We start from the raw sequence: 22,578 nt of genomic DNA on the forward strand, positions 1-22,578 counted from the left end.
CAGTGGCTCAGTTATGTCCGACTCTTTGTGACCCCATGGTCTGCAGCACGCCAGGCTCCCGTGTCCTCCCCTATCTCCCGGAGTTTGCTCAAATTCATGTCCGTTGAGTCAGTGATGCCATCCAACCATCTCATCCTCTGTCACCCCCTTCTCCTTTTTGCCTTCAATCTTTGCCAGCATCAGGGCCTTTTCCAATGGGTCAGCTCTTCACATCAGGTGCCCCTTTATCCTTGGCTTTATCAAGGACACCCCTTCTTTTTATTTAGTGGGAGTATAACTGCTTTACAATGTTGAGTCAGTTTCTGCTGTACAACAGTGTGAACCAGCTGCCCTCTTGGCTGCCCCCCCCGCCCCCCCCCCCAGATCAGGGGGAGCACCGAGTTGAGCTCCCTGTACTGTGCAGCAGCTGCCCTCTCGCCAGCCACTGTATACATGGTTAGTGGACCTATATCGATGCTTCCATCTCAATTCATCCCACAAGGACACCTCTTTCTAAAATGAAGAAACTGCCAATTGCCCAAGAGCATCGCTGTTTCTGCCACCCCCAGACTCCTTCCATAGACACTGCCCCCGAGGTGCCGTTCCGAGAGGATGACGTAGACGGGACACGGCACTCAGTGAGGTGCCGCTTCTTTGCTGCACTTTCTTTACAGGCCAGATGTCACGGCAGATGCTTCCCCTGCATCTGCATTTTCTCATTTGATTCTCTAACAGCTCAGAGAGACAGGTGTTATGCCATCCACACCTTCAGCTCAGTCCAGTCGCTCAGCCGTGTCCGACTCTTTGCGACCCCATGAGTCACAGCACGCCAGGCCTCCCTGTCCATCACCAACTCCCGGAGTTCACTCAAACTCACATTCATCGAGTCGGTGATGCCATCCAGCCATCTCATCCTCTGTCGTCCCCTTCTCCTCCTGCCTCCAATCCCTCCCAGCATCAGAGTCTTTTCCAATGAGTCAACTCTTCACATGAGGTGGCCAAACTACTGGAGTTTCAGCTTCAGCATCATTCCTTCCAAAGAAATCCCAGGACTGATCTCCTTCAGAATGGACTGGTTGGATCTCCTTGCAGTCCAAGAGACTCTCAAGAGTCTTCTCCAACACCGCAGTTCAAAAGCATCAGTTCTTCGGTGCTCAGCTTTCTTTATAGTCCAACTCTCACATTCACTCATGACCACTGGAAAAACCACAGCCTTGACTAGACGGACCTTTGTTGGCAAAGTAATGTCTCTGCTTTTCAATATGCTGTCTAGGTCGGTTATAACTTCCAAGGAGTAAGCGTCTTTTAATTTCATGGCTGCAATCACCATCTGCAGTGATTCTGGAGCCCAGAAAAATACAGTCAGCCACTGTTTCTACTATTTCCCCATCTATTTGCCATGTAGTGATGGGACCAGATGCCATGATCTTTGTTTTCTGAATGTTGAGTTTTAAGCCAAGTTTTTCACTCTCCTCTTTCACTTTCATCAAGACGCTTTTTAGTTCCTCTTCACTTTCTGCCATAAGGGTGGTGTCATCTGAGGTTATTGATATTTCTCCTGGCAATCTTGATTCCACCTTGTGCTTCTTCCAGCCCAGCGTTTCTCATGATGTACTCTGCATGTAAGTTAAATAAGCAGGGTGACAATATACAGCCTTGACACACTCCTTTTCCTATTTGGAACCAGTCTGTTGTTCCATATCCAGTTCTAACTGTTGCTTCCTGACCTGCATATAGGTTTCTCAAGAGGCAAGTCAGGTGGTCTGGTATTCCCATCTCTTTCCGAATTTTCCATAGTTTATTGTGATCCACACAGTCAGAGGAGAAAACTGAGGCTCAGAGAGTTTTTAAAACTGGCCCATAGTCACATGGCTACTAAATGTTGGGTCCAGGATTAGAATCCAGGATGCTCAGACTCCATGCTGTTATCCACCTCTTTCTCTGCCACTCGGGTCTCGGCCCCTGCGATGCCAGTCCTGACACAGGCTCCTGGAAGCCCCAGACCCCAGAGGCGGGTTTTGCAGGTGGGAGAGGTCTCCTCCTACTCTCCTTCTCTCCTCCTGAGGGGCCTGAGGCAGGGGCTGTGTGCTCTCTCCACAGGGAGAGAGGGCCCCCCACCCATGCTCAGGTAGAGCTGGGTGAGTTCTTGGGTCAGGTTTCTTCATGGGAAACTCTGGTCCCTCAGACCCAGGCCCCCACCCTCAAGCAGCAATGCCCAGCAGAAGCACCTCAGGTGCTTCCCTGAGGTTTCTCCTAAGGAGCTTCTGGGACAAGTTCAAGAGGAAGGTCAAAGGGAAACCATGGAGACAGGGCAGCCCCTGGCCTGGCTGACCTGTGTAGGGGATATACCTCAGCAGGGACCAGGGTCTTGGGCTCTGACCAGGCTGCAGCAGCTCTGGAAGGAGCAATGCCCCCATGAGTCTCCTGCCATGGGTCATAAGCCCCTGTCCTCATCTGCAGTAGACAGGGGTGGCCAAGATCATGGTCGGTTGGCACACAGACTTGGGTGGAATCACCTTCTAGCTGTGTGACGACCAGCAAGCTCTCCAACCTCCATTGCCTCACTGTAATATCTTAATATCCTGAGGTTTTTTTCGTGAGGATTAGATAACACGGGGTCTGGCACCCAGTCCGTGCTTGATAAATGCTGGCTAGTGGTAGCCATGGCTATCTGAATCATGACAGCTAACTGCCACTGAGTCATTACTGTGAACAAGGCCCTGTGCTCCATGTGGAGTGTTTATCAACTTGAGCCTCCCTTCGCCTTAGGAGTTAAGTACGGCTCTTCTTATCATCCATAGGTGAGAAGGCTGGGGCACAGGAAGTTGAGTAGCTAGCCCAAAGTCACTCAGACAGGATTGGAATCCAGGTGACTGGACTCCAGAGCCCACGTGCTGAGTGGTTTCACTACAGTAACAGTAGTGATGGGCAATAAAGTGAAGTGAGCGTGTCAGTCGCTCAGTCGTGTCTGACTCTTTGCGACCCCATGGACTGCAGCCCTCCAGGCTCCTCTGACCATGGACTTCTCCAGGCAAGAATACTGGAGTGGGTAGCCATTCCCTTCTCCATGGGATCTTCCCTACCCAGGGACAGAGCCCAGGTCTCCTGCATTGCAGGCAGATTCTTTACTGTCTGAGCCACCAGGGACGGCAAAGACGACAGAATTAGGACCAGCGGTCCCAATGGCAGTGGAGGGACACTGTAGTTAGGGAAGCTCTCTGGGAGCCACGGTCCCTGCCGAGGCCCCATGGGCAGAAACACTCGGTGTTCACGCTGCCGGTCATGGCATTGGTGCCTGCTGTATGTCGGATAACTGGCTCAGCACAAGGGGCCCAGCATGCAGTGCCCAGGCCCTCTAAGCTATCTCCATCACCATGCTGGCTCTCTTGCCCCTCTCCTGATCTTTCTAGCTCTGAACTGCCTCTAGCCATAGAACTGATACCCTCTACTTGGAGATATCATAGGCTTTTCAAACTTGACCTGGACAAAATGAGTTCTCTTGACTGTCCTTAGGGTACACACTTCCTGCTCCCTGCCCCAGTCACCCCCATTTTGGTTACTGGCATCCCCACCCTGCCAGCACTCCAGAAAGAGCCTAGGAGTCAACCTTGACCCTTTGTTCCACCAACACCTGCATTCATTTCATCACAAGGCTGCTGGCTGTGCTCTAAACCCAATCTGCCCCCTTCCCGCCATCTCTGCCATGGCCGCCCTTGACTGAGATGCATCAGCTCCAGCCCGCACACCTGCAATGGCTGCCTCCTAACTTGCTTCCCAGTTTTGCCTCTTGCCAACTAAAATCCCTCTCCTTTATATCATCCAAACTTTTTTTTTTTAAAGTCAGTTCAACTGTGCCACTCCTCTGCATAAAGCTCTTCCCTGGCTACCTCCTGAACTTTGAATCAAAGCCAAACTTCTTGTCCCAAACTTGTCCACAGCCCCATCTACTCCCTCATCTCCTGCCCTGACTCTACATTGCCCCATGGACTGGTTTTCTCTTCTTCTAACATGCCAAGCTCTCTCCCACCTGAGGGTCTTTGCATCTGAGGTTCCTTTCCCCAGGTCTCCACACAATAGGCTCCTTCTTGTCATTCAGGCATGCTAAGTCACTTCAGCCAAGTCCGACTCTATGCAACCACATAGACTACAGCCTGCCAGGCTCCTCTGTTCATGGATTCTCCAGGCAAAAATACCACAGTGGGTTGGCATACGCTCCTCCAGGGGATCTTTCCAACCTAGGGATTGAACCCGCGTCTCTTGATATCTCCTGCACTGGCAGGCAGGTTCTTTACCACTAGCGCCATCTGGGAAGCCCTGTCACGCAGGACACAGTTCAAATGTCACCTCCTGAGAGTCCTCTCCTGACAGCTCCCTCCCTTGTCACTAGCTATTTCATCTCCCTCATAGTTCCAGTGGTAATCTGAAAACTGTTTCTTTGACTTTTGTCTGTTTCTGCCTCCCAGATGCTAAAGGGTAAACTCTATGAGCTCATGGAACTTGGTCTGACTTCATCACTGCAGTTCTCTGCATCTAGAACAATATCTGGCACTTTACAAGAATTTACTAAATAAAGATTGAGTTAGTGACTAGCTAGCACAGAGTAGGTACTCAATCAGAAGTTGTTAAATTAATTCCTGGGACTTCCTTGGAGGTCCAGTGGTTAAGACTTTGTCTTCCAACACAGAGAGTGTGGGTTCAATGTCTGATTGAGAAGCTAAGGTTCCACATGCCTCATGGCTAAAAAATCAAAACATAAAAAAGAAGCAATATTATAGCAAATTCAATAAAGACTTAAAAAAGGTCCATGTCAAAAAAAAAATCTTTAAAAAAAGTTGTTAAATGCTGAGTGAATATGTACACAATCACCCTTTAAGGCTAGTACTCATGTCCTGGCTTTAAGATTCGGGCTTGGTGGCAGGCCGGTGAGCCACAGCTCTGAGCTGGCATGGCTCAAGTTGAATGTAGGTTTGAATCCATGCTCTCTCCATGCCTGACGTTCTGCTTCTGTCTCATATTTTGCAGGTTCCTCTCCCTGGATCCAGAACATTTGGAATACAGCTGAGCACTAGCCACCCAACTTGCTGCAGACCAAATGCCCATCTCCCTGGGTTTAGGGGCAGCCTGGACTTGGACCTCAGAGACCAAGTCTTTCTTGTTCAGACTGCTTTCTTTCCACCATCTGCCTCTCAGTCCCTAGAGCATATGAACCCCTTTCTTTCCCCCAGGCAACCTTTTTTGATCCAGGGCAATGCACCTCACAAGTCAGAGGCCCATTACTGAAATCCACATGGCCTTCCTTGTGAATCAGAAAGGTTCAACAAGTTTAGGGCTCCCAAGGACATCTGCCTTTGAAAAGATGCCCCAAAATAACATAAACTGATGGGAAATCTTGCCTCCTTCCCTTTGCCAGCTGGGCCAAGCCTTGATGGACTAGTAGCCTCGGGATGGGCCTCCCGAGAGGCCAGACTCACACCTGCTCTGCCCCCAGGGCCCGGTTGGTCCCTGTTCCCTCTTGGTCTGGGCTGTGTCTCCAAGTCTTCCTTTCAGCCAGGCGGGTGGCATATACTGTTTGAGGCAGAGGTACACCACCCTTCAACACGCTCTGTGAAGCCTTGGACCCAAAGAGCTCGTGTCACTCCAAGCTGCTGGGCAGGTGGGCTAACCCAGGCCAGTAATTTCTCCTTTGGGCTCATAGGCCTACATAATTCTGATGGTGAATTAGACCCATCCAGCCATCCATTCACTCAGCAAGTATTTACGGACCACTGCCCAGTGGATGAAGTTAACCCACTCACAGATGCCATCCCCCAAGAGTTCTATGAGAAAGGAAGAAAGGCCAAAAGGCTTTAATCCTCCCCAAGTCTGTGCACACGAACACCCTTCTCTGTTCTTTTGGTTTGGCCTCCTAAGGAAGGGCAGTTTGGAAAATGACTTTCAGAAAATCATGGACGTTATTGGGAATGCTTCTTAGCTCTTCATGCACCATGTAGTGAATAAGAATAATGGACCCTGAAGTGTAGGGAATGGGGGGCTCTGAGGGCTCCGAGAATGGGACAGTGCTTCGGCCCCACCCCAGTTTTGAACAGAACCTTATCTCAGCCCCCTTGGGCCCTCAGGAATCTCTAAGGCTTGAAGCCCTCCTGAAAGTAAGATTTCACGTGCTTGGCTGACTTCCCTAGACTGTGTGTTCTGGAAGGGAGCATTTCTGATGTGGCTAATTGCAAGCTACCTAGAAATGACTTAGAAAGATCGGTCTGGGACTCCTTCCAGAAGGGTCTTGTGCTCCATGCTAAGGAATGTGAACTTGACCCTGTCAGTGATAAAGAGCCACTGGCAGGAATCTAAGCATGAAGTGATGCTGTCAGATCTGTGTCTTAGGAAGTTCACTCCTGCAGTGGAGAATGAATTGGGATGTGTGCGGTGAGAGGGCTGGGGGGCTGGAGATCCTCTGCAGTGAGACGGTGAGAGCTGAGAGAGCCTGGACCATCAGCAGCGGGGTCCCCTGAAAAGCGGCAGAGGTGTGGAGGGGAAGGTCAGTGCAGAGAAGGATTTGTCAGGACATGGAGACTAAGGATGCTGGGAGCAAAGAGGGTGAGGAGTGTCAGATGCCCCTGGCACGTCTGATTTGGCCACCTTGAATGGTAACACTCATCACCGAGTTGGGGAGGGCAACACAAAGAGCAGGTTCAGGAAAATAGAAAGTGTTAAGTTTGGACATGCCTCATTTGAAGGGAGGGCTTCAGGAGAGTTTGATATAATTGTGGGCCAGGCACTTAGGACAGAGGGAGGGTTGGAGATCAAAGTGTCACTTCAAGCAACAGCGCTAGTGGGCTTTCCCAACGGCTCAGTGGGTAAAGAATCCACCTGCAATGCAGGAGGCGGGAGATGCAGGTTTGATCCCTGGGTTGGGAAGATCCCTTGAAGAAGGAAATGGCAGCCCACTCCAGTATTCCTGCCTAGGAAATCCCACTGACAGAGGGGCCTGGTGGGCTATAGTCCATGGGGTCACAAAGAGTCAGACACAACTGAGCGACTAAGCACGCACAGCAAAGTGGGTGAGAAACTCCAAGAGATGCCAGAAGTTCCCAGTGAAGAGGCCATGCTAGACTCTGGCATTTAAGGGGAAGATGGGGGGAAAAGCCAGTGGAAAAGGAATGGGGGGTAGAATTATCATCATCTGAGAGGCTGAACAGGAGTCAGGAGTGAGCTGGGGGAGAGTAGTGACCCCTAAAGGCTCCGCACACCCATGAATTACTGCTGTGATGTGAGCACTGGGGAGAACCATCACCCCAGCCCACTCCATCCCCGGGAAGACCAGCCAAGAGTTGGCCATGACTGAGCACGTACACACACACACATAGGAAGAATCTAAGACGAGTGATAAGAATGAACTTATTTTCAAAACAAAAACAGACTCACAGGTGAAGCAAACAGGTTTAGGGTTACCAAAGGGGAAGCCAGGGGTGGGGGAGGATAAATTCAGAGTTTAGGATTACTGGGCATACACTATTACCTATAAAATAGACAAATAACCAGGTCTTACTCTATAGCACAGGGAACTATTAATATGTTCAACAGCGTGTAACAACCTATAATAGAAAATCATCTGAAAAGGAATCTATATAGATATATGTACATCTGAATCACTTTGAAAATGAAAGTCGCTCAGTCGTGTCTGACTGTGACCCCATGGACCACACAGTCCATGGAATTCTCTGGGCCAGAATACTGGAGTGGATAGCCTACCCCTTCTCCAGTGGATCTTGCTGACCCAGGAATCGAACCGGGGTCTCCTGCACTGCAGGCTGATCCTTTACCAACTGAGCTGTCAGGGAAGCCTGGATCACTTTGCTTTACACCTAAACCTAACACAACATTGTAAATCAGCTATTCTTCCATTTGGAAAAAAAAAAAACAAACAGGAAGAATATGGGAAGGGAATATTTGAAAATCATGGTGAAAACAGGGAAATTTTGTTTCTTTGGTCTTTTCTGTATTTGCTAAGATCACTTAAAATGATCATGTGCTATTTTTGTCATCAGATAAGAGGCATGAGAAATTATCTTAGAAGTAAGCTTGATTATTGTGGGGAGAGGGAGAAATAGGCTGGGAAAAGAGTGATCAACTGTCTCCGTTTGTCTGGAACTGAGGGGGGTGTCCATGATGCAGGACTCTGGGAGCTAAGAATTGGGAATGTGCTGGGGAAACCAGGACAAGCTGGTCATCCCAGCTGGGAGGCTGAGGTCGACGTAATGCTGAAGGGAGGTGGGGCTTCCTGGGGGGCAGTGTTGGGGTAAAGAGGTTCTGAGCATATTTGAAGGCTGAGAGGGGAACACCATAAAACAGAGAGAGGGGCTGAATTTAAAGAAAAGAACTGCCAGGGTGAGGTCAGGGGGAAAGCAGCTGGGAGAGAGCCATTCATGGGAGACACGTCGGTAACAGGAAGAGAAATGATGTCTCTTCTAAGACAGGAGGGCATGAGCGGAGGGCAGACCAGCTAAAAATAAATTTGCTGGTGTGGAGGAAGGAGGCTGAGAGAGTACACATCTGAGGACTAGGAGGTCTGATGAAACCTAAAAGCCCCCAGAATACGTGGGGCCCCTGAGGGCCCTGGGTGGCTCCAAGACACATACTCCCCATGGTGGGGACCCCATGCCCTGCTGGAGCAGACAGAGACCAGCTCCCACTGGAAGGTCCACCAGGCCTCCCAGGGGCCATCCACCCCTGAGACCCGCCCTGGCCACCTACCTCGGCAGGAGGGCAGCGGGAAGTCCCACGTGGCACTGTTCTCGGAGCCAGCGTGGCAGGTGAGCACAGCGTGGCCCTCCAGGAAGAAGCCGGGGTTGCAGCTGTAGCGGACCTTGTCACCGAGGTTGAAGGTAGAGCCTTGCTGGACGCCGTTGGGCAGCCGCCCGGGGTTCCCACATGTGTGGCTGGGGAGCACTGTGAGCAGAAAGAGAGACGCAGCCCGTGAACGGGGCTCCAGGCCTGACCCCCTGCCTCCGAGCGCCACCTCCCTGGGCGACCCCCCTCCCCAAGCCTCCTCTCTTCCCTAGGACAGGACTGTGCCCTCCCGGCTGCCTGGACCCTGAGTACTCACAGGGGTCACGTGCTCAAAAGGAGCCCCAAGTGCGATTTATTCCCGGACATCCAGGTTTCCTGCCCTTTCTCATGAGCAGCCCTGGGTGTGAAGTATGTTTGAAGCTGTGGATCAGTTCAATCAGTCACAGCTGTATCCTGCCTTCACCACTCAGGGTCATTTTATCTGTTGCTACAAAAGGTCTGCATGTCCTCCTCCAAGGAGCACAGACCCCAAACCACAAACGCCTGCCTGAACTGTTTTCCAGGAATTTGTCTCTGGTTGAGCTAATTAAGACTAAATAACACCACCCACTTTCTCACTGGGCATGTGTGAGTGAACACTCAGTGACCATTTGGTATCAGAGGGCTGAAAAACTATACCCTCAGAAGGTGCTAAGTGCCCTCAAAATGTGCAGAGGCCTGTAGCTTAGTTACACGTGTACAAAAGGGTGATCACTGCACCTTTACCCAAGCACCTTTCCCCATGCTCCCCAAGCCTCAGACCACCTTGCTTCTCTAGTCTCTATCCCACAAATATCCTGAGGCCCTTGTCTTTGAATTAAAAGATGCTTACTCCTTGGAAGAAAAGTTATGACCAACCTAGACAGCATATTAAAAAGCAGAGACATTACTTTGCCAACAAAGGTCCGTCTAGTCAAGGCTTTGGTTTTTCCAGTGGTCATGTATGGATGTGAGTTGGACTATAAAGAAAGCTGAGTGCTGAAGAATTGATGCTTCTGAACTGTGGTGTTGGAGAAGACTCTTGAGAGTCCCTTGGACTGCAAGGAGATCCAACCAGTCCATCCTAAAGGAAATCAGTCCTGAATATTCATTGGAAGGACTGATGCTGAAGCTGAAACTCCAGTCCTTTGGCCACCTGATGTGAAGAGTTGACTCATTTGAAAAGACCCTGATGCTGGAAAAGATTGAAGGCAGGAGGAGAAGGGGATGACAGAGGATGAGACGGTTGGATGGCATCACCGACTCAATGGACATGAGTTTGAGTAAACTCTGGGAGTTGGTGATGGACAGGGAGGCCTGGCGTACTGCAGTCCATCGGGTCACAAAGAGTCTGACATGACTGAGCGACTGAACTGAAGTGAACCAAACTTCCCTTTGGGAAGGCAGATCCGAGACTTGTTCTCCCATCTCCTCACTTGGATACTTTGTGACTAAATCCTCTCTTTGCTGCAAACCTCAGCATCTCAGCCCTGTGGCTTGCTGCGCGTTGGGCAAAACGAACCTGGTTCAGTAACATGTATATCCCATCACTTGAGATGCCCCAGGGAAATCACTTTAATCTCTTGGGTTTGATTGCTCTGATCTCAGACTCCACAGTCCTTCCCACTAAACACCATGGCAGGGACACAGACAGTGGCATGGAGTAGGCGCTCATTCAGCCCGGTGTCCTTTCTTCACGCGTATCTTCCCTGGCAGCCAGAAGAGGAGTTTGGCCCAGTGGGTTTAGGGAAGTTGAAGGGGTAATTAGTGCTGGAAAGAGGCAGTGAGGTAGGGAGACAAGAACCTGAGTTCTGATCAGACTGACCCGTTTCAAGGGGAAAATGGGGAGCTGGAGAATACCACACCTGAGCCAGAGCAGCAACGGCCAGCTGCCAACGTTCATTCATTATGCAGAGGAAATAGTCTTGCTGAGGGTGCTAGAGCATCGTGACTGCCAGTCAGGAGGGAGAAAAGGAGCTTGCATCACCTGTGTGCCTGAGTCACACCTTCACCCTGACTCAGCTCCCCCTACTCTGTGCCTTTCTTCCTCAAGGTGGAACTGCCTGTGCCCAGAAGGTCCCACCTCTCACCATTCCACACCTCCCCACAAGGTGAAGACAAGTGGTCACAGCTGCATCCAGACCGCCATCCAAGTGCATGCATGCTTGCTCAGTTGCTAAGCCATGTCCAACGCTGCAACCCCATGGAGTGTAGCCCTCCAGGCTCCCCCATCCATGGGATTCTCCAGGCAAGAATACTGGAGTGGGTTGCCATTTCCTCCTCCAGGGAATGTTCCCGACCCAAGGATCAACCCCACGTCTCCTGCATCTCCTGCATTGGCAGGAGGATTCTTTAGCACTGCACCACCTGGGAAAACTTGCCTTAAAAGTACTTCTCCATTACTTCATCTGACGATGGTTTATGGACACCAGCCTTGAGAGGCCATAGAGTAAGACAGTGGAAAGTAGAGGCCTAACAGCCTCAGTGCTTGGGTTCACATCCCACCCTGGTGGCTTACTACCTGTGGGACCCTGAGCAAGTCTCTTCACCTCTCTGGGCCTCAGTTTCCTCGGCAATTCACAACAGTACCTTCCTCTGGAGTTGTTGTGACAATTAAATAAGTGGAGGTATATAAAGAGCTTAGAGCCTGGATACAGAGAGTACCACACAAGAGAATCTGAGTTCCCAGTCCAGTGGGACATGCGTATGTTTAAAGGTATACTAAGTCCCTTACGATGAGATAGGAACCAGGCAGGGGACCAAACCCTGTCAGGGGTTAGTCAGAGCCAGCTTCCTGGAAGAGGAGATGTCTATGCTGAACCTTGCGAGATTAGTAAGAATTGGCTAGGTCAAAGAGTGTTCCAGGCAGAGGAAATACCATGTGGAAAGACCCTGAGGCCAGAGACAACCTAAGAGTTCAGGGAGCCTGGAGTAAGAGGGGAGGGGTGGCAATGACGAGAAATAAGGAAATGGAGATAACCAGCCTGGATTCTAGAAAGCTTCCCTGGTCCTTGATGTACCCTCTTCCAGCCCATATTGCTATTTTTCAGGACCATCTCAGCCATCCACACTGATCTCAGAGCCCTCAGAAAGGAGGCTTTCCCTCTGCCTTCTCCTCTCCTCCCTCCTTGCAGAAGGAAAGGGTAGACTTTGGTACTAGCTTAATCTGGTCTGAAGCCAGGTGCTGTCACTGTCTTATTCCCTGGCCTTGAGTCACGTGACCTCACTGAGCCTTACTTTGCTCAACTGAAAAAGGACAGTAATGTCTAGGGGTTGACCAGGTTACTGACCATAGCCGATGCATGGCTGGCACAGTGCCCAGCACAGAGTAGGTGCTCAAAGATGGCAGATGTTGTCCTTCCACTGTGAGGTAGGGCCATGCAGTCCCTGTGAGCCTAACACAGTGTCTGGTACTTGTAGGGATATATTTGAGTGTCCATTAATTAGTTGTTTGGAAAAATTCCTCTTTGATGCATTAACTCCTTCATGCAATGAAAATGTGTGGGCCTGCTGCACTCTATGCTGGTAATAGACCAGTGAACTGGACAACAGGGTCTCTGCCCTTAAATGGCTTATGTTTTTGTGAGAGAACTATCTTAAGGGCTAAAGAGCTCTTCCCTGCCTATTTTCTACCTTTGACAAGTGAGATGACGCAGACAAAATGACTGACCTCATCACCCTATTAGCCTAGCTAAGAATGTAGTCTTTAGGCTGCTGGATACCTTAGCATTTCCCATGATCCCATGCTGCTGGCTTCCTTGGCATTTCCCATAATCCCTTGCTGCCAGCTTCCTTGGCATTTCCCATAATCCCTTGCTGCCGGCTTCCTTGGCATTTCCCATAATCCCTTGCTGCCGGCTTCCTTGGCATTTCCCACAGTCCCAAGCTGCTGGCTACAGCGGAGGGAGAGACTGTGATGTGAGTGTTTGTGAGTGCTGGGGGTGCAAGTGGGTGGGTCAGGTAAACATTTGGAGAAGAAAGCAAGCTAAGATTAGGGGAGGGAGCCGACCTGGGGAAATGGGCTAAGAACTGGTGTAGAACTAACGTTTCATTTTCCGCAACAAGATGCCAAAACCCCATTTAATTAAATTACTAATGTCAAATTTTTAATGAACCGACTTCTGCTTTGGGCTTTCTTCCTTTGAAATTAATGACTGAAACATCACTATAAATAAAATTCTATTCTTTTAAAAAAGTCACTCTCAAGTGCTCACTGCTCTTTACTTAATGAGCTGTTCATAATCAGACCACTCTGACCTGGCACCTCCACTGGGACTTGGGTGTGATGAGTGGGGAGCTCATTTCCAACCCCACCTCCTTTTTTAACTTGAGCTTTGCTCCTGAGAGGCTACACAGGGCATAGAGAGAGGGCAGATGTTGGTCCCAGAGAGGCCTGGATTCAAATCTCAGCTCATCCACCTCTAGCTGAGTGATCTTGAGCCATAAACTATACCTCTCTAGGCTTCATCATTCAGTTATTCATCTGAAATTGAGGATACTTTCCTTTTCTTCCTCTAGAGTGAAGGGGTGGATTGTATTAGCTTCCCAGGGATGCTACAACAAAGTGCCACAAACTGGGTGGCTTAAAACAACAGATACTTACTGTCTCACAGCTACAGAGGCTAGAAGTCCAAAATCAAGGTGTCAGCAGGGTCATGATCCCTCTGAAACTTGTAAGGGAATCCTCTTAGCTTCTGGTCATTATCTAGAAAACTTTACTGTTCCTTGACTTGTCCAAGCTTCCATCCAACCCTTCACCTTCATTGGGCATTTTCCCTTTGTTTCCCTGTGTCCAAATTTCACCTTGTTAAAAGGATACCAACCATACTGGATTAGGACACACTCCAATGGCCTCCTCTCAACTCCATCATCTGCAAAGGCCCTATCTCCAAAGAGGGTCATATCCACAGGTCCTGGGGTTAGGTCTTCAGCATCTCTTTGAAGTGAGTGTGAAAGTCGCTCAGTTGTGTCTGACTCTTTGTGACCCCATGGACTACACAGTCCATGGAATTCTCCAGCCAGAATACTGGAGTGGGTAGCCTTTCCCTTCTCCAGGGGATCTTCCCGATCCAGGGATTGAACCCAGGTCTCCTGCATTGCAGGTGGATTCTGTACCAGCTGAGCAACCAGGGAAGCCCAAGAATACTGAAGTGGGTAGCCTGTCCCTTCTCCAGCGAATCTTCTCAACCCAGGAATTGAACTGGGGTCTCCTGACAGGGCTGATGAACAGATGAAATAAAGCTAGATTTATAATACCCACCACTGAGTCCCTGGTATGTTTTGGGCCCAAGGCTATAAATTTATTTTACTTAATCCTCAAAACGATCATGTGCGATATTTATTATCCTTATTTTATAGATGAAGAAATAAAACAAAACCAAACTGAGGCACAGAGAGTTTAAGCAACTTCCCCGAAGGCCACAGAGCTAGAAATGGGCAGAGCTAGGTGGTGAATCTAGGTCTTTCTGGCTCCATCATTCAACACCCTTCATTGTGGAATACAATACTGCTTCTGACAGAGACAGCATCCAGTACACAGTAGGTGCTTAATGACCAAGAGTTCCCTTCCTCCCTTCATTATTCTAGACCCTGAGACAAAATGAAGGGTGATTACCTGACTGTCCAGATTTAATTGTCTGTCTTTTTTCTCCAGTCTGATTTGCCGATCTTGTACTTTTTAATAATGTCAAGGGCAGCATTTAAAGTGTGGTCTTTTGTAATGTGTCTGATGCACAACTTGCTGGACAGACAGAGATTGGAGATAAGCCACAAAGCCAGACTTTCTAAGGCACAGTGTTCTTTGATTTTTGGATTTTGCCCGTGTGTTTTTTTTTTTTGGCACAGATATTATAACTGTTCATGCTCTCCTGTCTATAAAACTTCCCTTTGATTGCTTACAAAATGAAGAGTGGGATATTTACATCCAAGGCAGCCGAGAACAGTATTATTAAAGCTGTGCCTGACATTGAACAATTCCATTGTAGATTAGCTGTGGGGAATTTTGTCCCTTCTACAAAGCCAGCCTCTTGCCAATCAACATGATATTCTCAGTGATTGTATGACAATGAATCTCCTTTGTGGTTGGAGTGCAGCAAAAGCTACATCATGCCTTCTTTTATTTTTAATTTGAGACTTTAGTTGCGATATTATAATGAAGAGTCGTTTATGCTCTCTGGACAAGCACCCTCCATATGTTTGATTCCTTATCTTCCATCAGGTAGCTTGTTGGATCTTCATGGCCATACGGTTGATACAAACTGACAGGGTGGCTGGGAGAAAGGATGCAGGAAGGATTGCTTCTTCCCCAGCCCTCAGCATGGACAGGGGAGATGGTGGTGTGTGTGTGTGTGTGTGTGTGTGTATGTGTGTGTGTGTGTGTGACAGAGAGGGGCAGTGGGCATGGACAGGGCAGGAAAGAATAAGATCCATTACCTTCTGAGTGCCTATGCTAGGCTAGGCACTTCTTCATCTCAATTATATCTTAGTTAACATTTGCAACCCCCCTTGCTTTCAGCTGTTTGGCCTGGTAAACACAACTGCACACTTACTATGTGGTATCCTCACCGTCAAGCGCTCCGTATATTGTTCTGTCTCAAAGAATTATCTTACTTGTCTCCACTTCCTCTCCTCCCATCTACATCTGATACAGTAGGTAGCTGATGCATTGTTTATTGTTTGTCTCACTCGGCTACAATATAAGCTCCATGAATACAGGCATCTTTTGAATCTGTTTTATTCCCTTTTGTATCCTAGCTCCTTGAACAGCGCCTGATGTATAATGACACCTTGATGAAAGTTTATTGAGTGACTTAATGATCTTATTGAATCCTCCCAATAAACCACTGAGGGAAGGGCTATTATGCCTTGTTGAGATGAGTATGATGCCCAGAGAGGCAGGAGCACATTTCCCGAGACCCTGTAGCTCGCTGGGGGTGGAGCCGGGGGTCCACAGCAATGCCTGGCTGCTGAGCCCCTGTACTTTGACCTGTGCTAGGCCGTGCTTGCACTGATGGCTCCACATCGAGCTCATGGTAACTGGTGTACCTTGAAACGTCCTCATAGGAGACTCACACTCATTCTCCTCATGGGAATGACTTGGGGTGAAAACCAGGCAAGTCAAACCCTAGTTCAGTGTTAGGCACTCATTCATGTCCGACTCTTTTGCGACCCCAAGGATGCAGGCTCCCCTGTCCATGGAATTCTCCAGGCACGAATAGTGGAGTGGGTGGCCATTCCCTTCTCCAGGGGAGCCTCCGGTCCAGGGATCGAAACTGGGTCTCCTGCACTGCAGGCGGATCCTTTACCGTCTGAACCACCAGGGAGCCTGGTCCTGTACATTTCCTGCTACCTGTCAATCAAACGAAGGCAGGGGTGCCAGGACCTCAGACAGGGTATGCCACTCACACGTCCACAGGGCCCCTTGGCCCCTGCCAAGCCTCTTCCTGCCCAGCATCTGGCATAAACTCTCCCCTGTGAGCCTTTCTCTTGGCTCATGTTTGTAATTTTGCAACCTTCGGCATCAGGAGCACATGGGGAGTTTTATAAAAATACCAACGCCTAGGCCTGTCCCCGCACCTATTGAACTGGAATTTCAGAGGAAGAGCCCAAGCTCCTCTGGGTGACTGGAGAGCGCAGCTGAAAGTGAGAACCACTCGCGGTAACTTATTCATGTCAGTTATTCCATTAGCCCGGTTGGGTTATCTCTCTGAGCTATGAACTGTTCAATTTCCAGAGCCTTTCTTGTTACTGGGCTTTGACTTCCGGGAGCAGCAAGCCTGGCTTCTCCCCGGGACATCGCTGTCCTCCGTAAGTCACACTTGCCCTCTCTCTCCTTCTCATTTGAGGATCCTCATCATCTCTCCCCTGGGCTCCTGCACCCAACTCTGATGGCCCTGCCGCCAGCCCTGCCCCCTCCGGTGCATCGTCTGCACTGGCGCTGCAGTAAGCTTTCTAGAACGGCAGGTTCACCACGGCCCTGCCCTGTTCTCCCTTTCGGACCCACAAGGTGGGTCCCCTACCACTGAGAGACACAGGCAAACGCAGGTCCTCAGTCCTCTGCATGATAAATGTACGAATAAATAATATTTGAAACCATCAAAATTAATAAAAGGAAAGAGAAAAGAAAACCACAAAAGCCCTCCTATTGCTGTCAGAATAAATCAAATCTTAGGCTCAGGCAGCCCCTCCTTCTATAATCTGACCCCTGCTGACCTTTTCTACCTTATCTTCTGCTCCCCTAATCCTGCCCCCCTCCACTTCCTCTGTGAAGCCCTCCTTGATACCCTTAGGGTCTTGTCTAAACTGGGAAACTCCAGGAAAAGACATCCTGATAGAATGTAAATTCAGGTTTAATGTCATTGGCAACCAGCTCCCAGAATCCTGGAACTCCCAGCCCACTAACTACATAGGCTCGTTCCGGTCATTTGGTTAATTTTGCAATCTCACAGGCCCACATTTTACATGATTGGATTTTTTGGACCCACTTGCAGAATTAAGTCGGGGTTTTACTTGCACTTCAATCCCTGCACTTGTCATACGACATTACAATTCAATCATTCATTAATTTACAACACCCTGGCTTCCAAACGGGAGCTAAGCCTGCCTGTAATTGTTTGTTTAGGTGTCTATTTTCATCTCTGGACTTCCCCGAGGGGCAGGAATGACGCATTCTTTATTTATCTAGCATTTGATTTAATGCCTGGCAGGAAGGGAGTACCCTAATGGAATGTGTTGAATATATGTGTATATATATATATGTATACTATGAGCATATAAAATGTGCATTATATATAGGGAGCAACAAAGCAAAGCAAAGGGTTGGCACACTTTTTCTGTAAAGAACTAGAGAGTAAATACTTCTGGCCTTGCCTAATGGTCTCTGACCCAATGATTCAGCTTTTTTCACTGTGCTACAAAAGCAGCTGTAGACAGTACCTGATCCAACCAAGCTTTACTTATACAACAGGCCCCCAGCCCATGGGCCACAGTCTGGTACCCGTGAACTCATGTCTATTCAGTTACAGTCTCAGGAACCTCCTCTCATCTCCCACAACTGAGAAGGAAAACTAAGCAAAGATCAGTTTTGCTGGGAGTCCAGGATGGGAAGGGGCTGTGAGGGGAGCAGGCTGTAGGTGAGAGACCTTGACAGAGGTGACTGGCAGGAAGAGGGCAGAGAGAAGACAAAATAGGCAGTTTGTACCTGAGGACTGAGACCAAAATCCCATTTCCATTCCCCATCAGTGTGGCACTGGGCAAAGCGGGCATTGTGCTGGCTACAGGATAAGGCTTGTGTGTGTGTGTGTTCAGTCACCACTCTTTCCCATTAAAATAGAATTTATGTTAGTGCTCAGAGCTACTCTTTAGGTTGGTATTATGAACCTGGTTTTACCCCAAAGAGCTGAGTTTAGAGAGCTGAAGGGTCATGCAGCTAGTTGCAATAATAACAGTCACCTTTTGGGTTTCTAATATGAGCTGGGCACTCTGCTCAGTACTCTACCTGGCTCTCCTGTTTCATCTTACCTGTTGTGAGGGGCTCTGACTGTTCCCTTTGGGGGGACAGGGGAATGAGGAACAATGGGGCTATTCTGACTCAGTGTCACGTGGCTGGTTGGCATCAGGGCAGGGGGTTGACACTTGAGCCCTTTGACCTCAGTGTGTGTGTGTGTGTGTACTAAGTCACTTCAGTTGTGTCTGACTCTTTGTGATCCTATGGACTGCAGCCGGTCATGCTCCTCTATCCACGGGATTCTCCAGGCAAGCATACTGGCCTGAGTTGCCATGCCCTCCTCCGGGGGACCTTCCCAACCCAGGGATCGAACCCGTGTCTCTTACGTCTACTGGCACTGGCAGGCAGGTTCTCCACCACTAGCGCCACCTGGGGAGTCCTTGACCTCAGCACCTGCGTCTTAATCAGGCTGCAACCTTGACCTTCAAGACCCGTGTTTGTTTCACTGCGTTCCCAGCATGGAGGCAGTGCTCCGGACACCTGCACAATTCTTCTCCTTGCCAGGCGTAGAACACGCCTGACCTGCACCCAGTCAGACCCCTCAGCGGCCCTACCCCCGCCCCCCCCCCCCATCACTACCTGGGGCTTCACAGACATCCCTCATCCCACCAGCAGAGGGTGCAGAGGGGCTGTCAGTGGGAATTCTCCATGACGCTTCATAACCATGGGGCCCCATGGCCTCCTGTGTCACCTGAGATTCTTTAGAAGCAATACCAAAAAGGTTACATCCCAGGCCCCAGAGTAGAGCTGCCAGTTAAAATCCAGGACTCCAAGTTAAATTTGAATTTTAGAGAAACACACAAATCTGTTTTGTTTTTTAAGTATAAGTATATCCCATGCAACATGTGGGATATACTTATACTAAAATCTATTTGAAATTCAAATTTAACTGGGCACCCTGGGTTGTAATGTGCCAGTTTTATCAACTCTGCCCCAGAGGGGAGTCTTCTCTCCATCAGTGGCTTCAGCTTCTTAAGGTACTAGGGGTTTCTGTGCAGAAAAGGGGATGAGGACAGGAGAGAGCGAGCCTGGCTTTAAGGAACTCGATACTGAACCAGAAGAGGGGTTTCAGGGGGCAAGCTCAGAAACCTCCTGCGTGGGACCTGTGGAGGTTTAGGTACAGCAGGATTACAAGGGAGGAGTGAGCTGTTCAGCTTTGCTCCTTCCCCTAATCACTCTCTAACAGAAGTTCTGAGTCTTATTCTGTACCCACTTGTCCCTTTCCTGTTTCAGGAGGCTATGGCATGCCTTAGCCTCTCTGATGAACAGCTTTAGGCTGGCACAAAGTCCCCTGTGATGCAGCCTCTGTTTGTTCCCTCTTCAGCCCGCCCTGCCCCATCACACTCCAGCACCGGGATGCTCCGCCTTGTCTAGACAGAGCAATGCATGCAGCATCAGTGGTACCCTATGGGGAAAGATGGCAAAATACTACTGTGTTAGGCTTATAATAGCCAACTATGCAATTTGGGGTCAAATTTGGTTAATTGCAGAATGATGCCTAGAAATGCTTCCCAAAGTATATTCCATAAAACACAGGCTGAGAAATAAATTCCATGAGAAGAGCATTCAACTTTGAAAAATGCTACAGAAATTCTCTCCTCTGGAAGAAACCAATGCTTATGCATTTATCTCAGAGGTGCTGCAGGAGAGAAACCTGTTTAACCTTGCTTTAACCAGAATCTCCACAAATTTGATGACAGAATCTCTCCTCTCTTCCTTTTCTTTTTCTCTCAGAAATACCTATTAGCTTCTGAATTGTTCTGTGGAATACACTTTGAGAATTGCTAGGTTCTAGGTACTAGCAAACACCCTCTTCCAACAACATAAGAGAAGACTCTATACATGGACATCACCAGATGGTCAACACCAAAATCAGATTGATTATATTCTTTGCAGCCAAAGATGGAGAAGCTCTATACAGTCAGCAAAAACAAGACCAGAAGCTGACTGTGGCCCAGATCATGAACTTCTTATTGCCAAATTCAGACTTAAAGTGAAGAAAGTAGGGAAAACCACTAGACCATTCAAGTATAACCTAAATCAAATCCCTTATGATTATACAGTGGAAGTGAGAAATAGATTTAAGGGACTAGATCTGATAAATAGAGTGCCTGATGAACTATGAACGGAGGTTCATGACATTGTACAGGAGACAGGGATCAAGACCATTCCCATGGAAAAGAAATGCAAAAAAGCAAAATGGCTGTCTGGGGAGGCCTTACAAATAGCTGAGAAAAGAAGAGAAGCAAAAAGCAAAGGAGAAAAGGAAAGATATAAGCATCTGAATGCAGAGTTCCAAAGAACAGAAAGAAGAGATAAGAAAGGCTTCTTCAGCAATCAGTGCAAAGAAGTAGAGGAAAACAACAGAATGGGAAAGACTAGATATCTCTTCAAGAAAATTAGAGATACCAAGGGAACATTTCATGCAAAGATGGGCTTGATAAAGGACAGAAATGGTATGGACCTAACAGAGGCAGAAGATATTAAGAAGAGGTGGCAAGAATACACAGAAGAACTGTACAAAAAAGATGTTCATGACCAAGACAATCATGATGGTGTGATCACTCTCCTAGAGCCAGACATCCTGGAATGTGAAGTCAAGTGGGCCTTAGAAAGCATCACTATGAACAAAGCTAGTGGAGATGATGGAATTCCAGTTGAACTATTTCAAATCCTGAAAGATGATGCTGTGAAAGTGCTGCACTCAATATGCCAGCAAATTTGGAAAATTCAGCAGTGGCCACAGGACTGGAAAAGGTCAGTTTTCATTCCAATCCCAAAGAAAGGCAATGCCAAAGAATGCTCAAACTACCACACAATTACACTCATCTCACATGTTAGTAAAGTAATGCTCAAAATTCTCCAAGCCAGGCTTCAGCAATACGTGAACAGTGAACTTCCAGATGTTCAAGCTGGTTTTAGAAAAGGCAGACGAACCAGAGATGAAACTGCCAGCATCCATTGGATCATGGAAAAAGCAAGAGAGTTCCAGAAAAACACCTATTTCTGCTTTATTGACTATGCCAAAGCCTTTGACTGTGTGGATCACAATAAACTGTGGAAAATTCTGAAAGAGATGGGAATACCAGACCACCTGACCTGCCTCTTGAGAAACGTATATGCACGTCAGGAGGCAACAGTAGAACTGGATATGGAACAACAGAGTAGTTCCAAATAGGAAAAGGAGCACGTCAAGGCTGTATATTGTCACCCTGCTTATTTAACTTATATGCAGAGTACATCATGAGAAACGCTGGGCTGGAAGAAGCACAAGCTGGAATCAAGATTGCCAAGAGAAATATCAATAACCCCAGATATGCAGATGACACCACCCTTATGGCAGAAAGTGAAGAGGAACTAAAAAGCCTCTTGATGAAAGTGAAAGAGGAGAGTGAAAAAGTTGGCTTAAAGCTCAACATTTAGAAAATGAAGATCATGGCATCTGGTCCCATCACTTCATGGCAAATAGATGGGGAAACAGTGTCAGACTTTACTTTGGGGGGCTCCAAAATCACTGCAGATGTTGACTGCAGCCATGAAATGAAAAGACACTTACTCCTTGGAAGGAAAGTTATGACCAACCTAGATAGCATATTCAAAAGCAGAGACACTACTTTGCCAACAAAGGTCCATCTAGTCAAGACTATGGTTTTTCCAGTGGTCATGTATGGATGTGAGAGTTGGACTATAAAGAAAGCTGAGCACCAAAGAATTGATGCATTTGAACTGTGGTGTTGGAGAAGACTCTTGCGAGTCCCTTGGACTGCAAGGAGATCCAACCAGTACATTCTGAAGGAGATCAGCCCTGAGATTTCTTTGGAAGGAATGATGCTAAAGCTGAAACTCCAGTAATTTGGCCACCTCATGCAAAGAGTTGACTCATTGGAAAAGACTCTGATGCTGGGAGGGATCTGGGGCAGGAGGAGAAGGGGACAACAGAGGATGAGATGGCTGGATGGCATCACCGACTTGATGGACGTGAGTTTGAGTGAACTCCGGGAGTTGGTGATGGACAGGGAGGCCTGGCGTGCTGCGATTCATGGGGTCGCAAAGAGTCGGACACGACTGAGCGACTGAACTGAACTGAACTGAACTGAGGTAAGATAAACCTGAGTTGCTTTGTTTTCCTTATTTATCATTATCATCACAGAACAACAGCAATGATACGTGACATTTATGCAGCCCTTTCCCAGTTACCATGCACAGTTTTTACAAACACATTCTCCCACTGACACCTCCAGACTTACGTTTTCTGTGGTTTAGGATGGTCCCTAGCTTTGGAGATTGGAATC

General features: G+C 48.4%; 1 protein-coding gene across 1 annotated transcript in view; it reads right to left on the reverse strand.

Moving 5' to 3' along the window:
- The window catches only part of CSMD2 (CUB and Sushi multiple domains 2), a 682,283-nt gene that overhangs the window by 429,678 nt on the left and 230,027 nt on the right, over positions 1–22,578 (reverse strand). The window contains exon 4 of the mRNA XM_069545242.1: positions 8,728–8,922. Within this exon, the coding sequence (XP_069401343.1) occupies positions 8,728–8,922 (195 nt within the window). The remainder of the gene's footprint in view (positions 1–8,727; positions 8,923–22,578) is intronic.

The sequence above is a fragment of the Ovis canadensis genome, chromosome 1, assembly GCF_042477335.2.
Source record: "Ovis canadensis isolate MfBH-ARS-UI-01 breed Bighorn chromosome 1, ARS-UI_OviCan_v2, whole genome shotgun sequence".
Lineage (NCBI taxonomy): Eukaryota > Metazoa > Chordata > Mammalia > Artiodactyla > Bovidae > Ovis > Ovis canadensis.